This window comes from Mesocricetus auratus, unplaced genomic scaffold (genome assembly GCF_017639785.1).
Source record: "Mesocricetus auratus isolate SY011 unplaced genomic scaffold, BCM_Maur_2.0 Super-Scaffold_100028, whole genome shotgun sequence".
In the NCBI taxonomy this organism is placed as follows: Eukaryota; Metazoa; Chordata; class Mammalia; order Rodentia; family Cricetidae; genus Mesocricetus; species Mesocricetus auratus.
In genome coordinates, this window is record NW_024429209.1 from 25,026,889 (window position 1) to 25,047,891 (window position 21,003).

General features: G+C 46.4%; 2 protein-coding genes across 2 annotated transcripts in view; one reads left to right on the forward strand and one right to left on the reverse strand.

Annotated features, from left to right (window-relative positions):
* Positions 1 to 1,562: 1,562 nt before the first annotated feature.
* On the reverse strand, positions 1,563 to 5,726 carry Samd10 (sterile alpha motif domain containing 10). The gene is made up of 5 exons (XM_005074554.4): positions 5,528 to 5,726; positions 4,015 to 4,196; positions 3,759 to 3,930; positions 3,085 to 3,225; positions 1,563 to 2,926 (listed from the first exon to the last, which is right to left on the reverse strand). The coding sequence occupies exons 1-5, from the start codon at positions 5,616 to 5,618 to the stop codon at positions 2,904 to 2,906; spliced, it is 609 nt and encodes a 202-aa protein (XP_005074611.1). The 5' UTR covers positions 5,619 to 5,726; the 3' UTR covers positions 1,563 to 2,903.
* Positions 5,727 to 7,467: 1,741 nt separating this feature from the next.
* Prpf6 (pre-mRNA processing factor 6) overlaps positions 7,468 to 21,003 on the forward strand; it is a 52,243-nt gene continuing 38,707 nt past the window's right edge. Inside the window, exons 1-8 of the mRNA XM_005074555.4 lie at positions 7,468 to 7,672; positions 11,394 to 11,562; positions 12,581 to 12,699; positions 14,254 to 14,332; positions 15,704 to 15,880; positions 16,067 to 16,222; positions 19,978 to 20,072; positions 20,411 to 20,567. Of these exons, the coding sequence (XP_005074612.1) occupies positions 7,602 to 7,672; positions 11,394 to 11,562; positions 12,581 to 12,699; positions 14,254 to 14,332; positions 15,704 to 15,880; positions 16,067 to 16,222; positions 19,978 to 20,072; positions 20,411 to 20,567 (1,023 nt within the window). The 5' untranslated portion in view covers positions 7,468 to 7,601. The remainder of the gene's footprint in view (positions 7,673 to 11,393; positions 11,563 to 12,580; positions 12,700 to 14,253; positions 14,333 to 15,703; positions 15,881 to 16,066; positions 16,223 to 19,977; positions 20,073 to 20,410; positions 20,568 to 21,003) is intronic.

The window sequence follows — 21,003 nt, forward strand, 5'->3', positions numbered from 1 at the left end:
GATGGTTGTGAGCCAGCATGTGATTGCTGGGAATTGAACTCAAGACCTCTGGAAAAGCAGCTAGTGTTCTTAACCACTGAACCATCTCTCCAGCCCCAAAGAGCTGATTTTTAAACATTTGTGTGTGTATGTGTGCACAGAGGCCAGAAGAGGGCATCAGATAATCTGAAGCTGGAGTTACAGGCAGTTGTGAACTGCCTTAAGGGGGTGCTAGGAACTCAATTCTGCAAAAAGTAGCAAGTATTTTTTTGTTTGGTTTGTTTGTATTTTGAGAAAGGGCTTCTCTGTGTAGCTTTGGAGCTTGTCCTGGAACTTGCTCTGTAGACTAGACTGGTCTCGAATTCACAGAAATCTTCCTGTCTCTGCCTGGGATTAAAGGTGTGTGACACCAACACCTGGCTAAGAGCAGCAAGTGCTCTTAATCACTATGTTAACTCTCCAGCCCCACCTCCCTGTAACTGACTTTTGTGTGTATCTAGGTGTCAAAGTCATTTTGTGGTGTAGTGTGCTTATGCGCACCATGTGGTATGTCTTGTGTGTTTGTGTTAGTGGGTGATTGTGCATTAATATTTGTTTGCTTGGGTAATCATATCTGTGCATATGGGGATGTTATAGATCTTTGTGTAGGTATCATTGTGTATGGTCAAATATGCAAGTATGTATTCAGTCATGTCTGTGTGTTGTGGCGTCACTGTGTTTGTGGCTTATACCTCTGTTCCTGTTTGTATGTCTGATTGCAGGGTCCAGGGTATGTGCTTTACATGTTATATATGTCAGGATCTGGCTGAAAAATGAGCCCCAACAGATGACCATGTTAAATTCCTTTTTTTTTTTTTTTTTTGGTTTTACGAGACAGGGTTTCAGGGTTTCTCTGTATTGTTTTGGAGGTTATTGGACCAGCCCGGCCTCGAACTCACAGAGATCCGCCTGCCTTTGCCTCCCAAGTGCTGGGATTAAAGGCATGCGTCACCACCGCCTGGCTGACCATGTTAAATTCCTAAACCTGTAGTGATACTTTATTTTATTTTTTAGAAAAAAAAAGGTCTTTGTAGATGTGACTGATGTTCTTGAGATCTATCTGGATTACCCAAGTGGACCCTGTATTTAAAGGATATATGTAAGAGCCAGAAGAGAGTGATCACAGAAATAGATTAGCAGTGTAGCCTTGATCCCAGGAATACCAAACAGCCACTCGAAAACAGAATAAATAAGGATTCTTCTCTACTTTTAGAAGATCTCTGTTTCTATTTCTGTGCTGGAGATCAAACCTAGGCCTGGGCCACAAACCATGTCCAATATCATTAAACTACATTCCCAGACCATGAACCAACAGGAACCCACTGTTAGAGCAGCTCCAGAGAGCCTCATTCCATGTACCCAAGCTGCTGCTCTGAGTGCTTCAGGGCTGTTGTGTCCCAATCTGGGGAAACATTCACAGGACCTCTACCTAAGTCCTGGGTTACCAGGTAGCATCTCCAGAATGTAACACTACTGCCCTCTAGTGGTTCTATCTGTAGGTACTGTCCTAGACACCCCTCTGCTCCTCAGAGATCCAACACTAGTGGCATTTGAGAACCAGATTTATTTCTGATTTTTTTTTTGTCAGAGTATAAAAAATTGACCAAAAACCAAGGAAGACAGGACAGGAGCATAGGATAGAAAATTCAGGAAAGAGAAATGGGGCAGAGAGAGCCCTCTGGTTGCAGGAACAAGGACTGGGGGAATTCTAAAGGCAGGCAGACACAACAAGGTGGCCCTTCCATGGGTGGAGGGCATACAGGATAGGAGATGCCAGGTCAGTGGCCTACATTAACTGCAATGAGCAACCTTGGATCGAGGCCAGCTTCTGGCACACAGAGGGGACTGGAGGCTGAGCCTCAACTGTCCCTGAGATTTTAAAGTCCCTGGGAAAGTTAGTAGATGGCAGAGTTGAGAGTGAGCTGCCAGGGGCATCCTCACTGTCTTTCTTCCTGGCAGCACCAGCCCCCAAATACCCAAGGAAGGGTTGCTCAGGTGTCTACATCCCTACATACTTTTCTTGGGAAAAAACTATAAATACAGATTTTCCTTGGGAAAGCTGCAGAGGTGCGTGCATGCACACACGCTCCAGTGTGCACACACGTTTCTTTCTTCAAGATGGTCTCTAAGAGTCAGGAAATAGGAAAGATGCTTAAAAGTAAGACTTTCTCAAGGGTAAGGTTGAGAACATTGCTGAACCGGTGGCTGGACATGGAGTTACCTGTACAGCACTGGCGTCTGTGTTGTGCCACACACTGGCCTTGGAGCTTGAGCACTTCTCATGAGTGGATAAGGTGTGCTGAAGTTTCACATGACATGGATACCTAGCTGGGCTGATGACCATCACTGTAGATAACACGTTGGGCCTGTTATACTCTGAGAGGGTTAGGGGAGGGATACATCTGAAAGAGAGCCAAGAAAGCTTGTCCCACTGTGTGGCTGACCTGGAGGTGGCTGGGGAAAACACAGAATTAAAAGACTTAAGGGGAGAGCTCATGACTGAGAAGATGGGGGATGGTCACATGTTGGAGGGAACATAAATAAACAGACTCCCTGGGAGTCTGGGGACATTCAAACCCCACTCTTGCTCCAGGCAGCTGCCCTGTTTGCTGCCAGCAGCACCAGGGGGTGGATCTGGGCTTGGATCCCAGAAGAAGGGTCTTCAAGCAGGCAGCAACCACCCACCCAGGCACAGGGCAGAACCTATAGTGCCTTTCCAGAGGAACCTGGAGGTGGCAGTCCTGCCCCTCCCTGTTCACTGGGCTAGGTTTAGCCACTAGGGTATCCTGCAGGATCCAAAGGGGCTGTAGGGCCAGCTCTGCCACATCCTTGGCTGTGGGCTCTGGTCACAGTGTTGGGGTCTGGGGTCCAAGTCTAGGCAGCAGCTAGGACATATTTCCGAAGGAAGCTGTAGGATGGATAGGAGGGACAGTTGGATTTTTGGCACACCCCAGGATGGTTCTTACCAGATGACTCCAACCACCCTCCTATGGTCAGAATAGTCATCCCACACCCTCAGCCTAGTCCCTTCCCCTAACCCAGGTACTCTAGGTCCCCACTACTAACCTTGGCTGAGCAGCTGCAGGCTCCGCCCCTCCTCACGCACCTGCAGGTGGAGCACCTGCTGCAGCACCTCCTGCCTCTGGGCCTCCTGGGTCAACCCCATTCTCTGCAGCTTATCTGCATTCAGTCGCAGCAGAGCTCGGCCTAGGGAGAGGGAAGGAAGAAGGCAGTGAGGCAAAAGAGGCAAAGTAGATAGGCAATACAATAAGACTCTCCATCAAACAACAACAAAAACACATCAAAGACTAAGAAAGGAGAGCAGAGACTCAGGGATTCTTAAAGGGAGAAAGGTAGAGAGGAAGACAAGACGGATCAAAAGATAGAGGCTAATCAGAGAAGCATCAAAAGACAGAGCAGACAAAAAAAAGAAATAAAAAAAAGCTGGGCGTTTGGTGGCGCACGCCTTTAATCCCAGCACTCGGGAGGCAGAGGCAGGCGGATCTCTGTGAGTTCGAGGCCAGCCTGGTCTACAAGAGCTAGTTCCAGGACAGCCTCCAAAAGCCTCGGAGAAACCCTGCCTCAAAAAAAAAAAAAAAAAAAAAAAGACAGAGCAGAGAGACTGGGAGAGGCACAGAAAGGAGGCTGGCTCGGAGGATACAGGGGAAAACAAGGCTGACTAAGTGAGGAGGAGGCTCCCTTGAGTATTCTGGCCCTCCCTAACCCATGACCCACCATACCAGTGATGGCATGCTGGGAGAAGGCCTCGACATAGACGAGGTAGTTGTGAGGACAATGCTTCTTGAGCCACTTGCAAACATCCTGCTGGCTCCACAAGACCACTGGCCTTGTCAGGCCTCCCAGTGAAGGGCTTGTATGGTACAAGCCGTAGTGATCAGAGTACAGCCGGGCCTGCAGGTGGGGAGGTAAGGTCAGCAGAGTGAAGGTAATAAAAACTGAGGGCAAGGGCTAAGATTAGGTGGGGTAGGTAGGTACCTGGGGGGTTTCCGAGCCCGGCTGTTGAAGAAGCTTGATTGGCCTGCTGCTGGATGCCCTCTGGCTACGGGAATCATGCCAGGTGAGGCTAGTGCCTGGTGTCCGAGGCAGGTGGCAGGGTATGTTCTCAGCTGATACTGTGTGCTCTAGGAGGGTCTGGCAGAAGCTGAAATGGGCAGCGGCTGTATGCAGGATTCCTAGTCAGAGTGGTCAGGGACTGGCTCCTCCCCTGTGAGCCAGCTTCCTGACAAGTAAATCTTCTACCAATGAGGGGGTAATTTCTCCTCTGGGGGGAATCTCAAGCCCCTGAGGCAGAAGAAAAATTCCAAGAGTTGCCTTGAAGACTTGTTTCAGAAGATAAAGAGGACGTGCCTTTCCCTTTATCAGCTGATAGCCCACACTCTGCCCCCAAGTGTGCTCAGATTAGAGGATGCACCTCCCTATAGCTAGGCCAGGGAAGCTGTCTCCAGTGCTGCCCTGACTTACTTAGCCCTTGCCTTGGGGGCTGGCACATAAGCCTCCCACATGTCATTCAGGACCAGGGTGTACACATACATCTATATCTTCAACAGTCACTAACTATGACTCATTGACAAAAAGTTTGAACTTTGGGGAAGCTGACAACAGGAACTTGTCACACACATGCTTGGTTTCCCTTCTGTGTGGCTTCTGCTTCACCCCAGAAAAACTCAGTTGTGAATAGAATGCCAGCTAGGAAGGGACTGGTCAGTACAGATGTACTGGGGACCTTGTTTCCCCACTAATTCATTGCACTTGTTAAGTTAGCTTTAGAGTCATTCATGGGAATTACTACTGACATCAGTCTGGGGACAACTCCTAAGGTTTGCCAGGTCTTGGCACACAGATAGCACCCATAAGCACAGACTATGGACAGATGACTCTGTGGTGCCTCCAAGCCAACAGGAAAAAGAAGGTGGGCTTAAGAGATGTGTAGCCATCACTCTGAGGTAGCCTGTAGTACCTAAGACGTATAAGTGAGCAAGATCCAGGAAATAGGCAGTGTAGTTTGAGAGTTTCGCAGGGCCTTCCCTGGATTAGGGCTAGAATGCACGCACCTCATAAGGGAAACCAGTCTAACATCTTAGCTACAGCCAGCCGCACCTGCCAGGCCTGCCCAGGCCCCGCCTATTTGCTCCCTGCACTGGGCCAAGGTCTGCCTTTCCCAATCCCGACCTCAGGATTATATGCCTTGGCCCCAACGTTAGGGCTTGGGGAGGGTTTTCTCTGTATGAAGTAAAGGGTGATCAGAGTGTGGTGTCAGCTTGGTGAAGAAGCTCCTGACAGTCATCCCCATCCCAAGCCAAGGCCTGAGACTGACCGCCGCCCTTCTGCCAACCCTCCTGCCCCATAAGGCTGGACAAAGACTTCCCCGCGGTGGCCGCCCCCGGAAACCCGCTGAGTCCAGCCCCAGTGCTATCTTTGGGCCCAATATCCCTCCCGCTCCCACCCCACCGCCCACGCTATTCCTGCTCCTGGGTCTATCCCAGCTCACCGTCCACATCCGGGCGCTCCCCGAAGCCTGTACGCACAGCCCCGGCGCGAGCTCGCGGGGGGCTCAGCTTTGACCTCAGCTCGGTGAACATGGAGCCCGCCAGTGCGCGGCTCGGGTACACGCCCCTTGTGGAGTACCAAGCGGCCAGTACGGCCGATGGGCAACGCGCACCGCGTCCCCACCCGCCCGAACCCGCCGTGCCCAAGCCGGTCCCCGCTGCCCGGGAGTCTGCGCGGCAAAGCACCTGCCGCCCAGCCCTAGGCGCAAGGCGCGCTCCGGGAGCTCGGAGGTGTATCGGCGGCGCGCGGGCTGCGTATGCTGAGGGTGTCCGCCAGGGCAAAAGGCGTCCTTGCGCACCTGGGTACAGAGGCTCTGCGGACCAGCCTCTTCTGCAACGTACTGGAGTAGCTTTGCAGTTGGCAAGCGAGGAACTGTCAGTCCCCTCGGTGTGGTAGTAGTGGGGGCCCTAATCACACTTAAGCTGGACAGCCAAGGGTGGATAAATCTCTCTCAAATACCCCTGTGTCCTAACTTATTCATCCTCTTTTAAAATTTTTGAATGTTTTGCCTGAATGTTTATGTTTGCACTATGCATGTATCTGGTGCCCAGAAGCGGAAATCGAATCCCCCGGCACTGGGGTTACGGTCATCTGGGAACTGTCTTGTGGGTGAGCCCGTGTCTTCTGCAAAAATATGAGACAGTCACCGCGCTTTATCTCCATCCCCACTTTCATTCTTTACTGGAGCATTCTCTTATCTCAGACCACTTTCCAGAGACACTTGTCTGCGGGTCACTTTGAACTCCAGGCAGTACCATGCCTCTCTGTTGAGCCCCTGAATCGGGCTCTATTCTTAAGGGTTCAATGTTCACAGACTCAAAAGCTTGTCTGGGGAATCAAGAATGGTTGTTTGATTTAGTACCCTACTGAAAATCATTGGACTCAGAAGTCTGGTTGTCTGGTCCAGCATAGAGTAATTTGCAGGTTTTTCAGTCTGCCCTAGAGTCTGGTGCTCTCCCCAGGTGTGGGTGTACAAAACAGTGAGGCAGAGAGGCAGACTCTACGTCAACAGGTTGAGACTGCTTTATTGAAACAGAGGGGCCCCAACCTTTCCACTGGATGAAAGAGAAGAGCATATAGAGGGGCTGGGACACACATATACATATATACTTAGTAGCTACCATGAAGGTACAGCTATTTTTGTGATTTAACTGGGGGCAGGGTTGTTTTCCCTAGCATATTGTTTCTGCAGGTAGAGCTCACCATTCCTGGGGCTAAGAAATCCTTTATACCTCTGGGTTATTGCTCAGAACAGCCTGGCTCATGACCTGAGTCTATTATTATCCAACAGGTGGAACTGGCATTGTCTTGCAGGTAGGGCTGCACACAGGCAGAAAATATCTGTGTAGAGTACAGTGGTGCGCGTCCACTAAAGACACCGGGCACACAATCACTCCAGAGCTTGTAACTCCGGCCCATACACTTGTTCTCCGAGGGCTCACGGGGGTGGGACGGAGCGGGAGGGGGCGCAGTTCTGAATGCTGAGCTCGCAGAGCAGCAGTTGTAGACTGCACCGAGTATCGACGGTCGGTGGTCACACAACACGGCCAGGCAAGTCGGAAGTCTTGGTCGCGTTCGCTGTAATCAGTCTTCTAAGACTAGGCAGGTTCGAGGCCATGCCAGCACCGGGACGCTCCTGAACAAGCCTGTTGGGCTCAGGCGGCGCATCGTTCCTTGCACGGCAACAGAACGCAGGACCCTTACGTCTGCCTGCGCGGCCCGCTGCGCTAATGGCTAGTGGCTTGCGCGCGCGCTCGCGCGCACGCGTGCTCCGCTTCCCACAGCAAACCCACCCAGCAGCCGCGACCGGAAACGCCTTGCAAACCCACGCCTTTGACTTCCGCCAGAAGCTCTGTGTGGGCGGGGCTTTGCGCGACCTCACTCTCTACTTCCGGGGCGCAGGCGACGTAGTTAGTAGCTGTATCTCTTCCAGCTGCGACAGCGGGAGTGTTCTGCACCTTCGGCCGCGTACCTGCTCCTCTGTCTTTTTCTCTGCCTCGGCCAACACCGCCACCATGAACAAGAAGAAGAAGCCGTTTCTGGGCATGCCCGCGCCGCTCGGCTACGTACCCGGGCTGGGCCGGGGGTAAGGCAGTGGGCGAAACTTATAATAGGAAGGGTGGCTGGTGCTCTGGAAGGCTACTCGCTCATGGCCTAGTTGAGAATGATACTTGTGACCACTAGGGCTAACTATAGAGATACCTCATCTCAAAACAAAACAAAAAACAAGTGCGTGAGGGTCTGAGTGTGGTGGCGGAGGTCTCTAATCCCAGCATTGAGGCGGGATTAGAGGTGGTTGGGGGGGGGGAGGAGACCCGCTGGATTTACATAGCGGATTCCAAGACATCCAGGGTTACTTAAAGAAACCTTGTCTCAAAAACAAGATTAACGTTCACCGCCGTATATTCTGAGAGGCACTAGGTAATTTGAAAGACACAGCGGCTTTTTTTTTTTTGTCAGAATAAGTGGGTCCATGAAGCCTGACTACCACCCTGAGATGTTAATCAGATCTCAGGGATTACGCAGGGGTTTGAGCCTCTTTGTTTTGGTGTCTGAAGTAAAATGCATAAGCAAGTGGACCGTAAGGAGCAGTTGAGTCTGATGTGTATAGGAGGAGTGTGCTACTCCTTTATTGCCTTAAGCATCCTTTCCCTCCAGGATGTGTGGTCATAGGTCACCTCTGGACAGGGATGGCCTATGCCTGCCAACCATAAGGTGTCGGGTAAATGAACAGTATTTTTCCTCCTTTTTTTTTTTTTTTTTTTTTTTTTTTTTTTTGGTTTTTCGAGACAGGGTTTCTCTGTGGCTTTGGAGGCTGTCCTAGAACTAGCTCTTGTAGACCAGGCTGGCCTGGAACTCACAGAGATCTACCTGCCTCTGCCTCCCAAGTGCTGGGATTAAAGGTGTACGCCACCACCGCCCGGTATTTCCTACTTTATTATGCATTAGGTGAGACATAAGTCTCTACTAGTAATAGTATTTAGAATTGACTTGAATTCACTAGAAGAGGTTTGGTGTTTGTATACATAATCACACAAAGGAGAACAGAAGTTAAGAGATACTCAGCAGTGTAGCGTTTTAGTTAGATTTATAAAGAGGGTTTGAAATGCCAGATTTGGGAGAAGCAAAGAAAAATGTAATTTATGCCAGGTGGTACACACCTTTATTCCCGGCGAGCCAGAGGCCAGCCTGGTCTGCAGAGCAAGTTTCAGGACAGCCAAGGCTATACAGAGAAACTCTTGTCTCAAAACACAAACAGAAAGAGGAATTTGGTGTAACCACATAAGAAGGAAAGTAGGGGGCTCGGTAGGTAAAGGTTCTGCCAAGCCTGAGTTTGATCCCCAGAATCCACATGGGAGAAAAGATTCTCTGAAATTGTCTTCTGACCTCTACACATGTGCCAGGTCATGAACAAGCAGTTTAAAAAAGGCAGCTGGAGCCAGGCATTGGCGGCGCACGCCTTTAATCCCAGCACTCGGGAGGCAGAGGCAGGTGGATCTCTGTGAGTTCGAGGCCAGCCTGGTCTACAGAGTGAGTTCCAGGACAGCCTCCAAAACAATACAGAGAAACTCTGTCTCGAAACTCCCCCCCCCAAAAAGGCAACTGGATTGTAGCCAACTGTACCATGCCACCAACCTGGGTTTGATTCCAGCACCTAGCCCAGCTTCTTTAAAAAAGATAAAAGGGGTAGAGAGATGGCTCAGCAGTTAGGAGCGATTACTGTTTTTGTGGAAGACTTGAGTCTCTGTAAACAGAGATGGAGCTTCCGTGTCCCGACCGCACGGTCCCAAATAATCACACAGAAACATATTAATTACAAACTGTTTGACCTATAGTTCAGGCTTATTGCTAACTACTGCTTACATTTAAATTAACCCATTTCTTTTTTTCTTTTTTTTTTTTTTTTTAACGAGACAGGGTTTCTCTGTATTGTTTTGGAGGCTGTCAGTCCAGCCTGGCCTCGAACTCCCAGAGATCCGCCTGCCTCTGCCTCCCGAGTGCTGGGATTAAAGGCGTGCGCCACCACCTCCCGGGTAAATCAACCCATTTCTATTACTCATGTATTGCCATGTAGCTCTGTCTATTTTTATTTCTTTTTTTTTTTAAGATTTATTTATTTTTTGTGTATACAGTGTTCTGTCTGCTTGCATACCCGCAGACCAGATGAGGGCATCAGATCTCACTATACACAGTTGTGAGCTGCCATGTGGGTGCTGGGATTTGAACTCGGGTCCTCTAGAAAAGCAGCCAGTGCTCTTAACCGCTGAGCCATCTCTCCAGCCCTTATTTCTTTTTTTTTTATTAATTTATTTTTACATTCTAGTCCCAGTTCTCCCTCCCTTCTCTCTTGCCTTTCTACCCTCCCCCACCTCCCATCTGCTCCTCAGAGAGGGTAAGGCCTCTACCAGGAAGTCTACTAAGTCTGTCCCATCATCTTGAGGCAGAACCAAGGCACCTCTCCACTCCCTACACCCATGTGCCTAGGCTGAGGAAGGTATCTCTCCATATAGAATGGGTGGCCCTGGCTTTACCAGTTTGCTGGAATGTTGTTTCTTGGGCAGCTGGCTCATGTCTCCCTGGACTCTGCTCATCCTCAGTTTGATTGTTCTGCCTAACCTAATTCTGCCAGGCTATTGGTCAGACAGCTTTTATGATTAACCAATGGGAACAATGTATATTTATGGTGTACAGAAACATCCTATAGTTTTTCTCCCTGTCTGACTAGTCAAAAAGGAAGGTTTTAACTTTAACTGAGTAAAACTGCATACAAAAGTAAAAGACCAGTCCCAGTGAGGCCAGAAAAGAAAGGAATCCAGAATAGTGGGATTTGCTGCAGGAAGAATGGAGCTGGGGCTGGGCGGTGGTGGCGCACGCCTTTAATCCCAGCACTCGGGAGGCAGAGGCAGGCGGATCTCTGGGAGTTTGAGGCCAGGCTGGACCGACAGCCTCCAAAACAATACAGAGAATCCTGTCTCGAAAAACCAAAAAAAAAAAAAAAAAAAAAAAAAAAGAATGGAGCTGGAGGCTATGGTGACCTTAGCATTAGGATAGAGCTCCCATAGTTTATGAGCTACTTTTTTATGTTTGTTTTTGGTTTTTCAAGGCAGGCTTTCTTTGTGTACCCCTGGCTGTCTTCAAGCTTGCCTTGACCTCACAAGAGATCCGCCTGCCCTGCTTCTGTCTCCCTCCCAAGTGCTGGGATTAAAGGTGTGTGCAACCATTGCCTGGCTGAGCTACGTTTTTTTGAAAAGAATCACCTGACAGATTGTGGGTTGAAGTAGGAGTAGGTTGGAGACAGAAATGATACATGGATTTCCTGCTGGGGCAGAAGTTGTGGTCTTGAGGGACAATTTGTCAGTAGTATTTGGGGACAGACAGGATGGAGAGAACTCAAAAGGAGACAAAGATGATTGTATGTCTCTTATGGAATGGCTGTTAATGACTGATCATCCTGGAACAGCTGTTGAGTGCATAAAGGAGGAAACTCAGTTTGCGCCTGGTGAAAAGTGGAGAGTTCATGCTCAACAGACAATTGGGAATAGAGAGGAAGGATGTCTGAAGGCTTGGACAGTGATGTAGAGGAGAAATGGAGACACCTTGGGGTGAAGAAAAACTGTCTCTGATCTCATTGGAGGTTAAAAGGTTTAGCAAACAAAGAAGACCAGTAACGGACAAGTGTGCACTTCATTAGTACTAGAATCTTTGGAGGTTCGCAGAGTTATGGGAAGTGCTGTTACTAAATGATGATCAGAAGAGAGCATAGGATCAGGGTCACTCGAATAATGATGTCTTTGGGCTTCCTGCAGTGCCACTGGCTTCACTACCCGATCAGACATTGGGCCTGCCCGGGATGCCAATGATCCTGTGGATGATCGACATGCCCCACCAGGGAAGAGAACTGTGGGGGACCAGATGAAGAAAAATCAGGCTGCTGATGACGATGATGAGGATCTGAATGATACCAACTATGATGAGGTGATTTTTTTTAATGACTTTTAAAGATTTATTTTCTTCCCCCACCCCCAAGATAGGGTTTCTTTGTGTAGCCTTGGCTGCCTGGAACTCGCTCTGTAGACCAGGCTGGCCTTGGATTCATGGAGATCCACCTGCTTCTGCCTCCCAAGTGCTAGAATTAAAGGTATATGCTACCACCACCTGGTTATTTTCATTATTTTTAAGTTATGTGTATGAGAATGTGTCAGTGCACATGATTACATGTGCTTGAGGTGGCCAGAGGCATTGGATTCCCCTGAAGATGTTGTTAGAGGTGGTTGTGAGCCATCTGACCTGGGTGCCAGGAACTGAAGTAAGGGTCCTCTGAAAGAGCAGTATGTGTTTGTTTGTTTGAGACAGGCTTTCTCTGTGTAAAAAGAGCCATCCATGGCTGTCCTGGAACTCAACTTTGTAGACCAGGGTGGCCTCAAACTCACAGAGATCCACGTGCCTCTGCCTCTCGAGTGCTGGGCTTAAAGGCGAGAGCCACCAGCGGCCAGCCTGACTGATCTTGTTAGCTCTATCTTGTGCAGGTGGAAGCAGGTGCAGTGTCTGTGTCCTACCCAGGAGATAGCATTTCACAGCACTCCTTCCCATCCCTTTGTTCTTACACTCTTTCTAATGCCTCTGCAGTGATAAGTTTTGAAGGGGAAATGATACAGATGTCTTCTCTTACGAATGAGTACTTACTGCAATTTTTTCTTAGCGCTTCTTACTATTTGTTAGTTTTTTCGCTATTATTCACTGAAGAAAGATTTTTCTGGTAAAGATTGAGAGTAGCTCTGATCTGTGGGTATAAACATAAGTAGAAGGCAGTTTGACAACATGTCTGTTAGCAAAACAACCACAGAAAAGAACTAGTATGCTTAGTTTCTTCCAACTGGAATAATTCCTCTTTCTATTTTTTAAGATTTAGTTATTTTTATTTTATGGATATGAGTGTTCTGTTTTCTGTATTGGTGGGAAAGCTGACCCTTTATATGTGTTGTTTGGTTCTTAGTTCAATGGCTATGCTGGGAGCCTCTTCTCAAGTGGGCCCTATGAGAAAGATGATGAGGAAGCAGATGCTATTTATGCAGCTCTGGATAAACGGATGGATGAAAGAAGGAAAGAAAGGAGGTACGACATTTCATACTGTGCTTATCCAACTTTTAGACAAAATACATTTCTTTTTGTTGTGTTTTGTTTTGGTCTAGGAGGAAAGTCGTAAAAACAGGTATATGTCTTATTTGACTTGAGAGGCTTCTTGGACGTTGGTCTGTAACAGCTGTTCTTACATAAAGGCTGGGTATTTGCAGAATAGCCTCCAAGGCTTAGAAGCTGCCACAAAAGCATCTGAATTTGGGTGTGTCACTTTGACTATGATCAGGGTTGCTTTTTTTTTTTTTTTTTTGACTCAGGGTCTCACTGTGTAGCTTGGTGGACCTAGAACTCACAGACCTGTTTGCTTCTGCCTCCTCAGTACACCACCATCCATGTCCAGTAGGATTGCCTTTTTTGGGGGAGGAGGATGCAGCAGATTAAACCTGTCATTCATTCATTCATTCATTCATTTATTTATTTTCTGAGACAAGGTCTTACTATGTAGCTTTGGATGTCCTGGAACTCTTATTTACACGAGGCTGACCTTGAACTCACAGAGATCTACCTACCTTTGCCTCCCAAATGCTGGGACTAAAGGTATGGGCCGTTATGCCCAGCTTTTGGGTTTTTTGTTTTGTTTTATTTTGTTTTCCGGAAACCTGGGATCTTACCTTGTGTGGGCTATGCAGATACTTTCCCCATACTTTTTTTTTTTTTTGGTTATTTATTTATTTTGCTTGTTTTGTTTTGTGGTACTAAGGAATAGAACATAAGACCTCATATATAGTAGTCAAATTTTTTATACCTGAGTTGTATCCTCAGCTTTTTCTCCCTCCCTCCCTCCCTCCCTCCCTCCCTCCCTCCCTCCCTCCCTCCCTCCCTCCCTCCCTCTCTTCCTCCTTCTGTATAGAACTTAGAGATCTGCCTGCTTCTGCCTCCTGAGTACTGGGATTAAGGGTATGTGTCACCACTGCCCAGGTCTTTTTTTTTAACTTGTAAAAAATCTTTCTAAAAATTGTTTTTACCTATGTGAGTGCTTTGCCTGCGTAAGTATCTGTGCAACATACGTGGGTTGCCATGTGAGTGCTGGGAATAGAATTCATTGAAGAGCAACCAGTACACTCAAACACTGAATCATTTATCTAGCGCTGTCTTATTTTATTTTATTTTGGTTTTTTGAGATTGGGTGTTTTTTGTTTTTGGTTTTGGTTTTGGTTTTTGGTTTTTACGAGACAGGGTTTCTCTGTATTGTTTTGGAGGCTATTGGTCCAGCCCGGCCTCGAACTCACAGAGATCCGCCTGCCTCTGCCTCCCGAGTGCTGGGATTAAAGGCGTGCGCCACCACTGCCCGGCGAGACTGGGTGTTTTATTGGGGAACAACTTACACAGAACAGTAAAGAACTGCCTCAGCCTTTCTCTGCCCTTCCCATCTGATCTGTGTGACAGAGACAGAGATATCCCATCTTCCCTCTTTCCAGCACCTGAAGCCACGCCCCCAAAGGGGTGTGGCCACTGTTATAGGTTCACAGGCAAGATGCTGCTACACCTACATCTAATATTTCTAATGCAGGCACATATTTTGTTTCCTAGAGAACAAAGAGAGAAAGAAGAGATTGAGAAATACCGAATGGAACGTCCCAAAATCCAGCAGCAATTTTCAGATCTCAAGGTGAGCTGATGGGTTGGCTACTGCCTCTCAGGCCCTCATCCCAGCAGCAACAGAAGGCCAAACTGCTCTGTGGTCTTACTGATGAGTCTTTACTAGCGCTGCTCTTAACTTAGTTTAGAGGATCAATTGCTTAGGGAAGTTTGTGCTTCAGGATATTTGATCATCTATCTTATGTGTTAAAAGAACAAAGCAAGTGTGGCACTCCCAGCCAGCACTTGGGAGGCAGAGGCAGGCGGATTTCTGTCAGATTGAGGCCAGCCTGGTCTACAGAGTGAGTTCCAGGACAACCAGTGATGTTACAAAGAGAAACCCTGTCTTGAAACTCCCCCCCCTCAAAAAAAGCAAAAAAAATTTTTCTTCTTTTTTTTTAAAGATTTACTTATTTATGTATGAGTGCTTTATCTTCATGTATGCCTTTCTGCTAGAAGAGGCCATCAGATCCCACTAGAGATGGTTGTGAGCTACTATGTGGTTGCTGGGAATTGAACTCAGGACCTCTGGAAAAGCAGCCAGTGCTCTTAACCTCTGAGCCATCTCTCCAGCCCCTCTTCTACTGTTAAAGGTGGGGAAAATAGTTTTATATTAAATTTCTCTCCATTTAGGCATATGCTTTCTTTCTTTTTTTTTTTTTTTGGTTTTTCGAGACAGGGTTTCTCTGTGGCTTTGGAGGCTGTCCTCGAACTTGCTTGGTAGTTCAGGCTGGTCTCGAACTCACAGAGATCCACCTGCCTCTGCCTCCTGAGTGCTGGGAATAAAGGCGTGCGCCACCAACGCCCAGCCGGCATATGCTTTCTAAACTGCATGCTGGGCTTTACCTAATAATTTATATTTTAGTAAAATAGTACAAATGCAATGAATTGAGTTCTCTAAATAAAATGAAAAACCAGGATTATCAAGATGGCTCATCAGGTAAAAAGTACTTAACGTCAAGCCCAGCAGCCTGAATTTGATTTCCAGGTCCCAGGTGGTAGAAAGCAAGAACCAAATCTTGCCATTTGTCCTTGTATGTGTGCATGCTTACATGCATGCACACACATATAATAAATAATAAAGAACTGCATAATCTATTTAAAAATCTTTTGTGTGTACATTGGTGTTTTGCCTACATGTATGTCTGTGTGATTGTGTTGGATCACTTGGAACTGGAGTTTCAGAGAGTTGTGAGCTGCCATGTGGGTGCTGGGAATTGAACCCAGGTCCTCTGGAAAAGCAGCCAGTGCTCTTAACTGCTGAGCCATCTCTCCACCCCTCCCACCTTTTTAATGGAAAACCATTTCTTCATCACTCCTAGGACATAATAGACCAGAGGCTTGAGTAGGGCAAATATGAAGTCATGTAGATAACTAACAGTTGGGATCTGTATATTTCCAGAGGAAGTTGGCAGAGGTCACAGAAGAAGAGTGGCTGAGCATCCCCGAAGTTGGTGATGCCAGAAACAAACGTCAGCGGAACCCACGCTATGAGAAGCTGACCCCTGTTCCTGACAGTTTCTTTGCCAAACATTTACAGACTGGAGAGAACCACACTTCTGTGGATCCTCGACAAACTGTGAGTATCTGAACAGAGGCAAGTGGGGTGTGGTGAGAAGGGTGAATGTTGATTGCTTCTGCAGCTGTGCTATGGCAAGAGTCTGCATAGCTGTGCCTATGAGGACATGGGGACTAGGGGCAATGTTTAGAGGAGGTGGGGATCGTCAGCATGACCGTTCAAGCCACTGTTTTGTCCTCCTCCTAGCAATTTGGAGGTCTGAACACACCCTATCCTGGTGGCCTGAACACTCCCTACCCTGGTGGAATGACACCAGGATTGATGACACCTGGTACAGGTGAGCTGGACATGAGGAAGATTGGCCAAGCAAGAAATACCCTGATGGACATGAGGCTTAGCCAGGTGAGAATTTGTCATGTATATCTTCTTTTAGATACTGAAAGGGGGAGAAAGCAACAAATTTGGGGGATGTAGCTCATTTGGTAGATCACTTGCTTATCGTATGTAAAGTCCTTGGTTTGGTCCCCGGTGTAAACAACGTAAATTACTCAGCAAATTAAAAACAGAAATGTTTATTATTTATGTCTTGTTATGAAATGATACTCTGCCCTTGTCGTAGAATGGGTGAGATTCTGTCTGCTGGTATTTGTATCTCTCTTTAGGGCATACACACTCAACATGACAAACAAAGGGCCAGCACTGTGTGACATGCTTATGAAGGTATGAGGTTATCACAGGGGATGAGTGTATTCCTAACAAACTTCATATGCTCTATTGACAAAGCTTAATGTCTTTTTTTAAAGCACTGGGAATGAATCCAGGCTCCTACACTTGCTAGGGAAGTGCTCAACCACTGAGCTAAATTCCTAACCTTTCGTTACTGTACTTTTGAAAATTTATAATAGCAAGTATTTTACAATAAAAAAAGTAACAGCTGGGCATGGTGGCGCACACCTTTAATCTCAGCAGTTGGGAGGCAGAGGCAGGTGGATCTCTGTGAGTTTGAGCCAAGAGGCCAGCCTGGTCTACAAAGCAAGTTCCAGGATTGCCAGGACTGTTAGAGAAATCCTGTCTCAAAAAAACAAAACAAAACCCCCAGTAGCTTAATGATTTTTTAAAAATTTCACTTTTTCTGTTAACATGTGTATGACTCCTTTACCCTGTAAAATGGAGACTAGTTATATGCAGCATAATCTAGTCTTTTGTGTGTGTGTGATATTGGAGATTAGACTTATATGCTAGGTAAGCATTCTGTGTATGACTGAACTATATTTTATGCCCCCTCCTTTATTTTCTTCCTTCCTTCCTTCCTTCCTTCCTTCCTTCCTTCCTTCCTTCCTTCCTTCCTTCCTTCCTTCCTTTCTTTCTTTCGAGACAAGCTCAGACTGGTCTGGAATTTCTATGTAAAGTAGGCCTGGGCTGGCCTCATACTTCTGGTTTAAGTGATCCTCCTGCCTTGCTAGGATTACAGATACTGTATTATGATGCCTGGACATTTTAATCATTTTTTTTAAAGATTTATTTATTATGAATACAACATCTTGCCTCATGTATGTCTGCACACCAGAAGAGGGCACCAGATCTCATTATAGATGGCTGTGAGCCACCATGTGGTTGCTGGGAATTGAACTCAGGACCTCTGGAAGAACAGTCAGTGCTCTTAACCTCTGAGCCATCTCTCCAGCCCCATTTTAACCATTTTTATGTGCATATTTATCAATGTAAATACTTTTCCACTATTATGCTACCATCACTACCATCTAGTTCTGCGGACTGAACTCAGACCCTCTGGAAGAGGAGAAAGCACTTTTAACTGCCAAACTCTCTCCTCCAGCTCAACATTTATTTTCTTTTCCTTTGAAAGTAGCCATTCTCTGTGTGTGTGTGTGTGCATGAATGTATGTGATGTATATACATGTTTATGTGGGTTTGTGCATATGTGTATATGCTTATGTATGGAGGCCAGAAGTCAGCGTTGGGTGTCTACCTCTAGTGTCTTACCTTAATGTGTTTTTTTTTTTTTAAGGTAGAATTTAATATTTCAAATTGACAAGCAATAGAAAAGCTAGAACTATACAAAATAGAATGGTCCTGCATATCAGGGTTTCTCTGTGGCTTTGGAGGCTGTCCTGGAGCTAGCTTTTGTAGACCAGGCTTGTCTCGAACTCATAGAGATCCACCTGCCTCTGCCTCCTGAGTGCTGGGTTTAAAGGTGTGTGCCACCAGCGCTCAGCTTAATCTACATTCTTTTATGTGGCTCAGTTGTCTTTACTCTCTACTGCCCATCCTGCTTCCTCTGTATCTGGCTGGTGACTCTGCCTTTCTTCTTCTCCCGAGACTTCTATGTCCCTAGAAGTTCCTCCTAATCTGTTTTCCTGCTTAGCTGTCGGCCATTCCGCTCTGTATTAAACCAATCAGAAGATGCTTTAGCAAAGACACATCTTCACAGTGTATAAAAAAATTATTCCACAACATTGGGAAAACTTTTTTTTATATGCATTGATGTTTTCCCTTTGTGTATGCCTGTGAATGAGTGCCAAATCCTCTGGAACTGGAATTACAGACAGCTGTGAGCTGCTGGGGTGGGGGTGGGGTATGCTGGGACTCGAACCTAGGTCCTCTGGAAGAGTAGTCAGTAGCACTGAGCCATCTCTCCAGCTGGAAAGACGTGTGTGTGTGTGTGTGTGTGTGTGTGTGTGTGTGTGTGTGTGTGTGTGTGTGTTTCATGGGACTTTTGGGATCTCTTTGTGTCTTGGTTACTTTTCTATTGGTGTTATAAAACACCATGACCAAGGCAGCCTATAAAAGGAAGCATTTAATTTGGCTTGTGGTTTCAGAGTGTGTAATAGGCTTTCTTTTGGGTCACCAACCAGCTCCCAAATCATGATGTGGAGACTTGTTTTTAACTATAAATGCTTGACCTTATCTTAGCTCTGCTTTAATCTGTTTCTCTTTATCTACATTTTGCCTCAGGGCTTTTTTCCTTCCCTTTTTTTGTAAATTTAAGTTAGAAAACAGCTTGCTTCACATGTCAATCCCAGTTCCACCCCCACCAAGTCCCCTGGTCCCCCACCCAGTCTCCACTCTGATCCCCAGGGAGGTGAGACCCTTCATGGAGGATCTCCAGAGTCTGCCATTTCATCCAGAGCAGGGTGACTCAGGGCTTTTTTCCTTTCATTTTGTATGTCTTAACTTTCCTGTTTCTTCCTTGTCTGTCTGGCAGCTGCCTGGCTTCTGGAACTGGACATGTCCCTCTTTTTCTCCCTTGTTCTCTCCTCCTCCTCTTGAGCCTAGATTTCTCCTCCTACTTATTCTCTCTGCCTGACATCCCTGCCCATCATTCTTCTATCTGGTTATTGGCTGTTCAGCTTTTTATTAAATCAATCAGGCAAGGTGAAACAGCAGCATATCTTTATGTAATTAAACAAATACACCATAAACAAATGTAACACATCTTTGTCTAGTTAAAGTAACATTCCACAACATAAACAAATGTAACACATCTTTGTCTAGTTAAAGTAACATTCCACAACATAAACAAATGTAACACATCTTTACATAAAGTAACTATTCCATAACAAGAGTGTTAAGAGTCCATGATGGTAGAGTGAAGGAACAACTTAGAGCTCAAATTCTTTATCCATAACCACATGCCAGAGAGAGAGGCACACTGGGAATGGCACAAGTCTTTTTTGTTTATTTTTCGAGATGATTTCCTCTGTTATGTAGCTTTGGCTGTCTGGAACTCACTCGATAGACCAGGCTGATCTCGAACTCACAGGGCTCCGCTTGCCTCTGCCTCCCAAGTGCTGGCATTGTCCTGCTGGAAAAAGTCTTTTGAAACCTCAAAGCCTACCTCCAGTGACCCTCCAACAGAACCATACCCCTTAATTCTCTTCAGTTTCACCTACTGGGGAACCAACTATTCACACATGAGCCTATGAGAGCCATTCTCCTTCAATCCTGTCACTCCCCCCAAATATTAGTCCTTGTAGAAGATTTCTACACCTTCTCCATAGAAGACATTTACAATAAGGTTGTTTTCCTCCTGACTACTTATGGACAGATTTGTTGGGATGTTCTCCAGGGTAATTAATTCTTTGTTGTAAACACTGGTTGTCATGTCTAGCTGATGCTCACCTTTACCTCTCTCACAGGTGTCTGACTCAGTGAGTGGACAAACAGTTGTGGACCCCAAAGGCTATCTGACAGATCTAAATTCTATGATCCCAACCCATGGAGGGGATATAAAGTGAGTATGTTACAGAATCAGTCAGTTGAAATGAGAACTCTAATTGCCTACTATATTGTAGAATTTAAAAAACATATGAATATACAGTCAAAATATGACATGGATGTTCTGAGAAATGTAGAAATTTTTATTAATTTACTGTATGTGTTAAATATTTTACAAATAATATCTTAAGGTCAGTGCCTGTAATGAACTAGAAAGCAGCTTGTTAATTGTCTCATGTTTCCTGATCCTTAGTAGTTTATGTCTTGTGTCTGAAGTGGGTGCCTTCTCCCTGGCTCTTGACACATCTCTGGTAGTGTGGCCTGATTTTTTTTGTGCCTTCTCATTCTTAATAGTGACATTAAGAAAGCACGGCTACTTCTCAAATCTGTTCGAGAAACAAACCCTCATCACCCACCAGCTTGGATTGCTTCAGCTCGCCTGGAAGAAGTCACTGGAAAGCTACAAGTGGCTCGGAATCTTATTATGAAAGGGACAGAGATGTGCCCCAAGGTGAAGCCTATAGCATATTTCTCTTAACAGCTACATGATTTCTGGTTCCCAAAAATCCTTTGTGTTAGCCAGGCATGGAGCCAGAGTGAGGTTGTAAGTAGAGGGAAAGGAGTTTGTTGCTTGTTTTTGTATGGAACAGAGACTGACTGCACCATTATAATGTCAGGGTAAGTGTCACTGAAAGTGATAAACTGGGCAGCTTGTTAAGCCACCTAATAAAAGAAACCTAGAGGTTGAAGCAGGGGACAACTCAGCAGTTGAAAGCACTGGTTGCTCTTCTAGAAGACCTGAGTTTAATTTCCAGAAGCCACATGGCAGCTCACAACTGTCTATAACTCTAGTTCCAGGGGTATCTGATGCCCTCTTCTAGATATGTGTGCAGGCAAAACACCCATGTACATGAAATAAAAATAAATAAATTGAAAAACAAAAACAA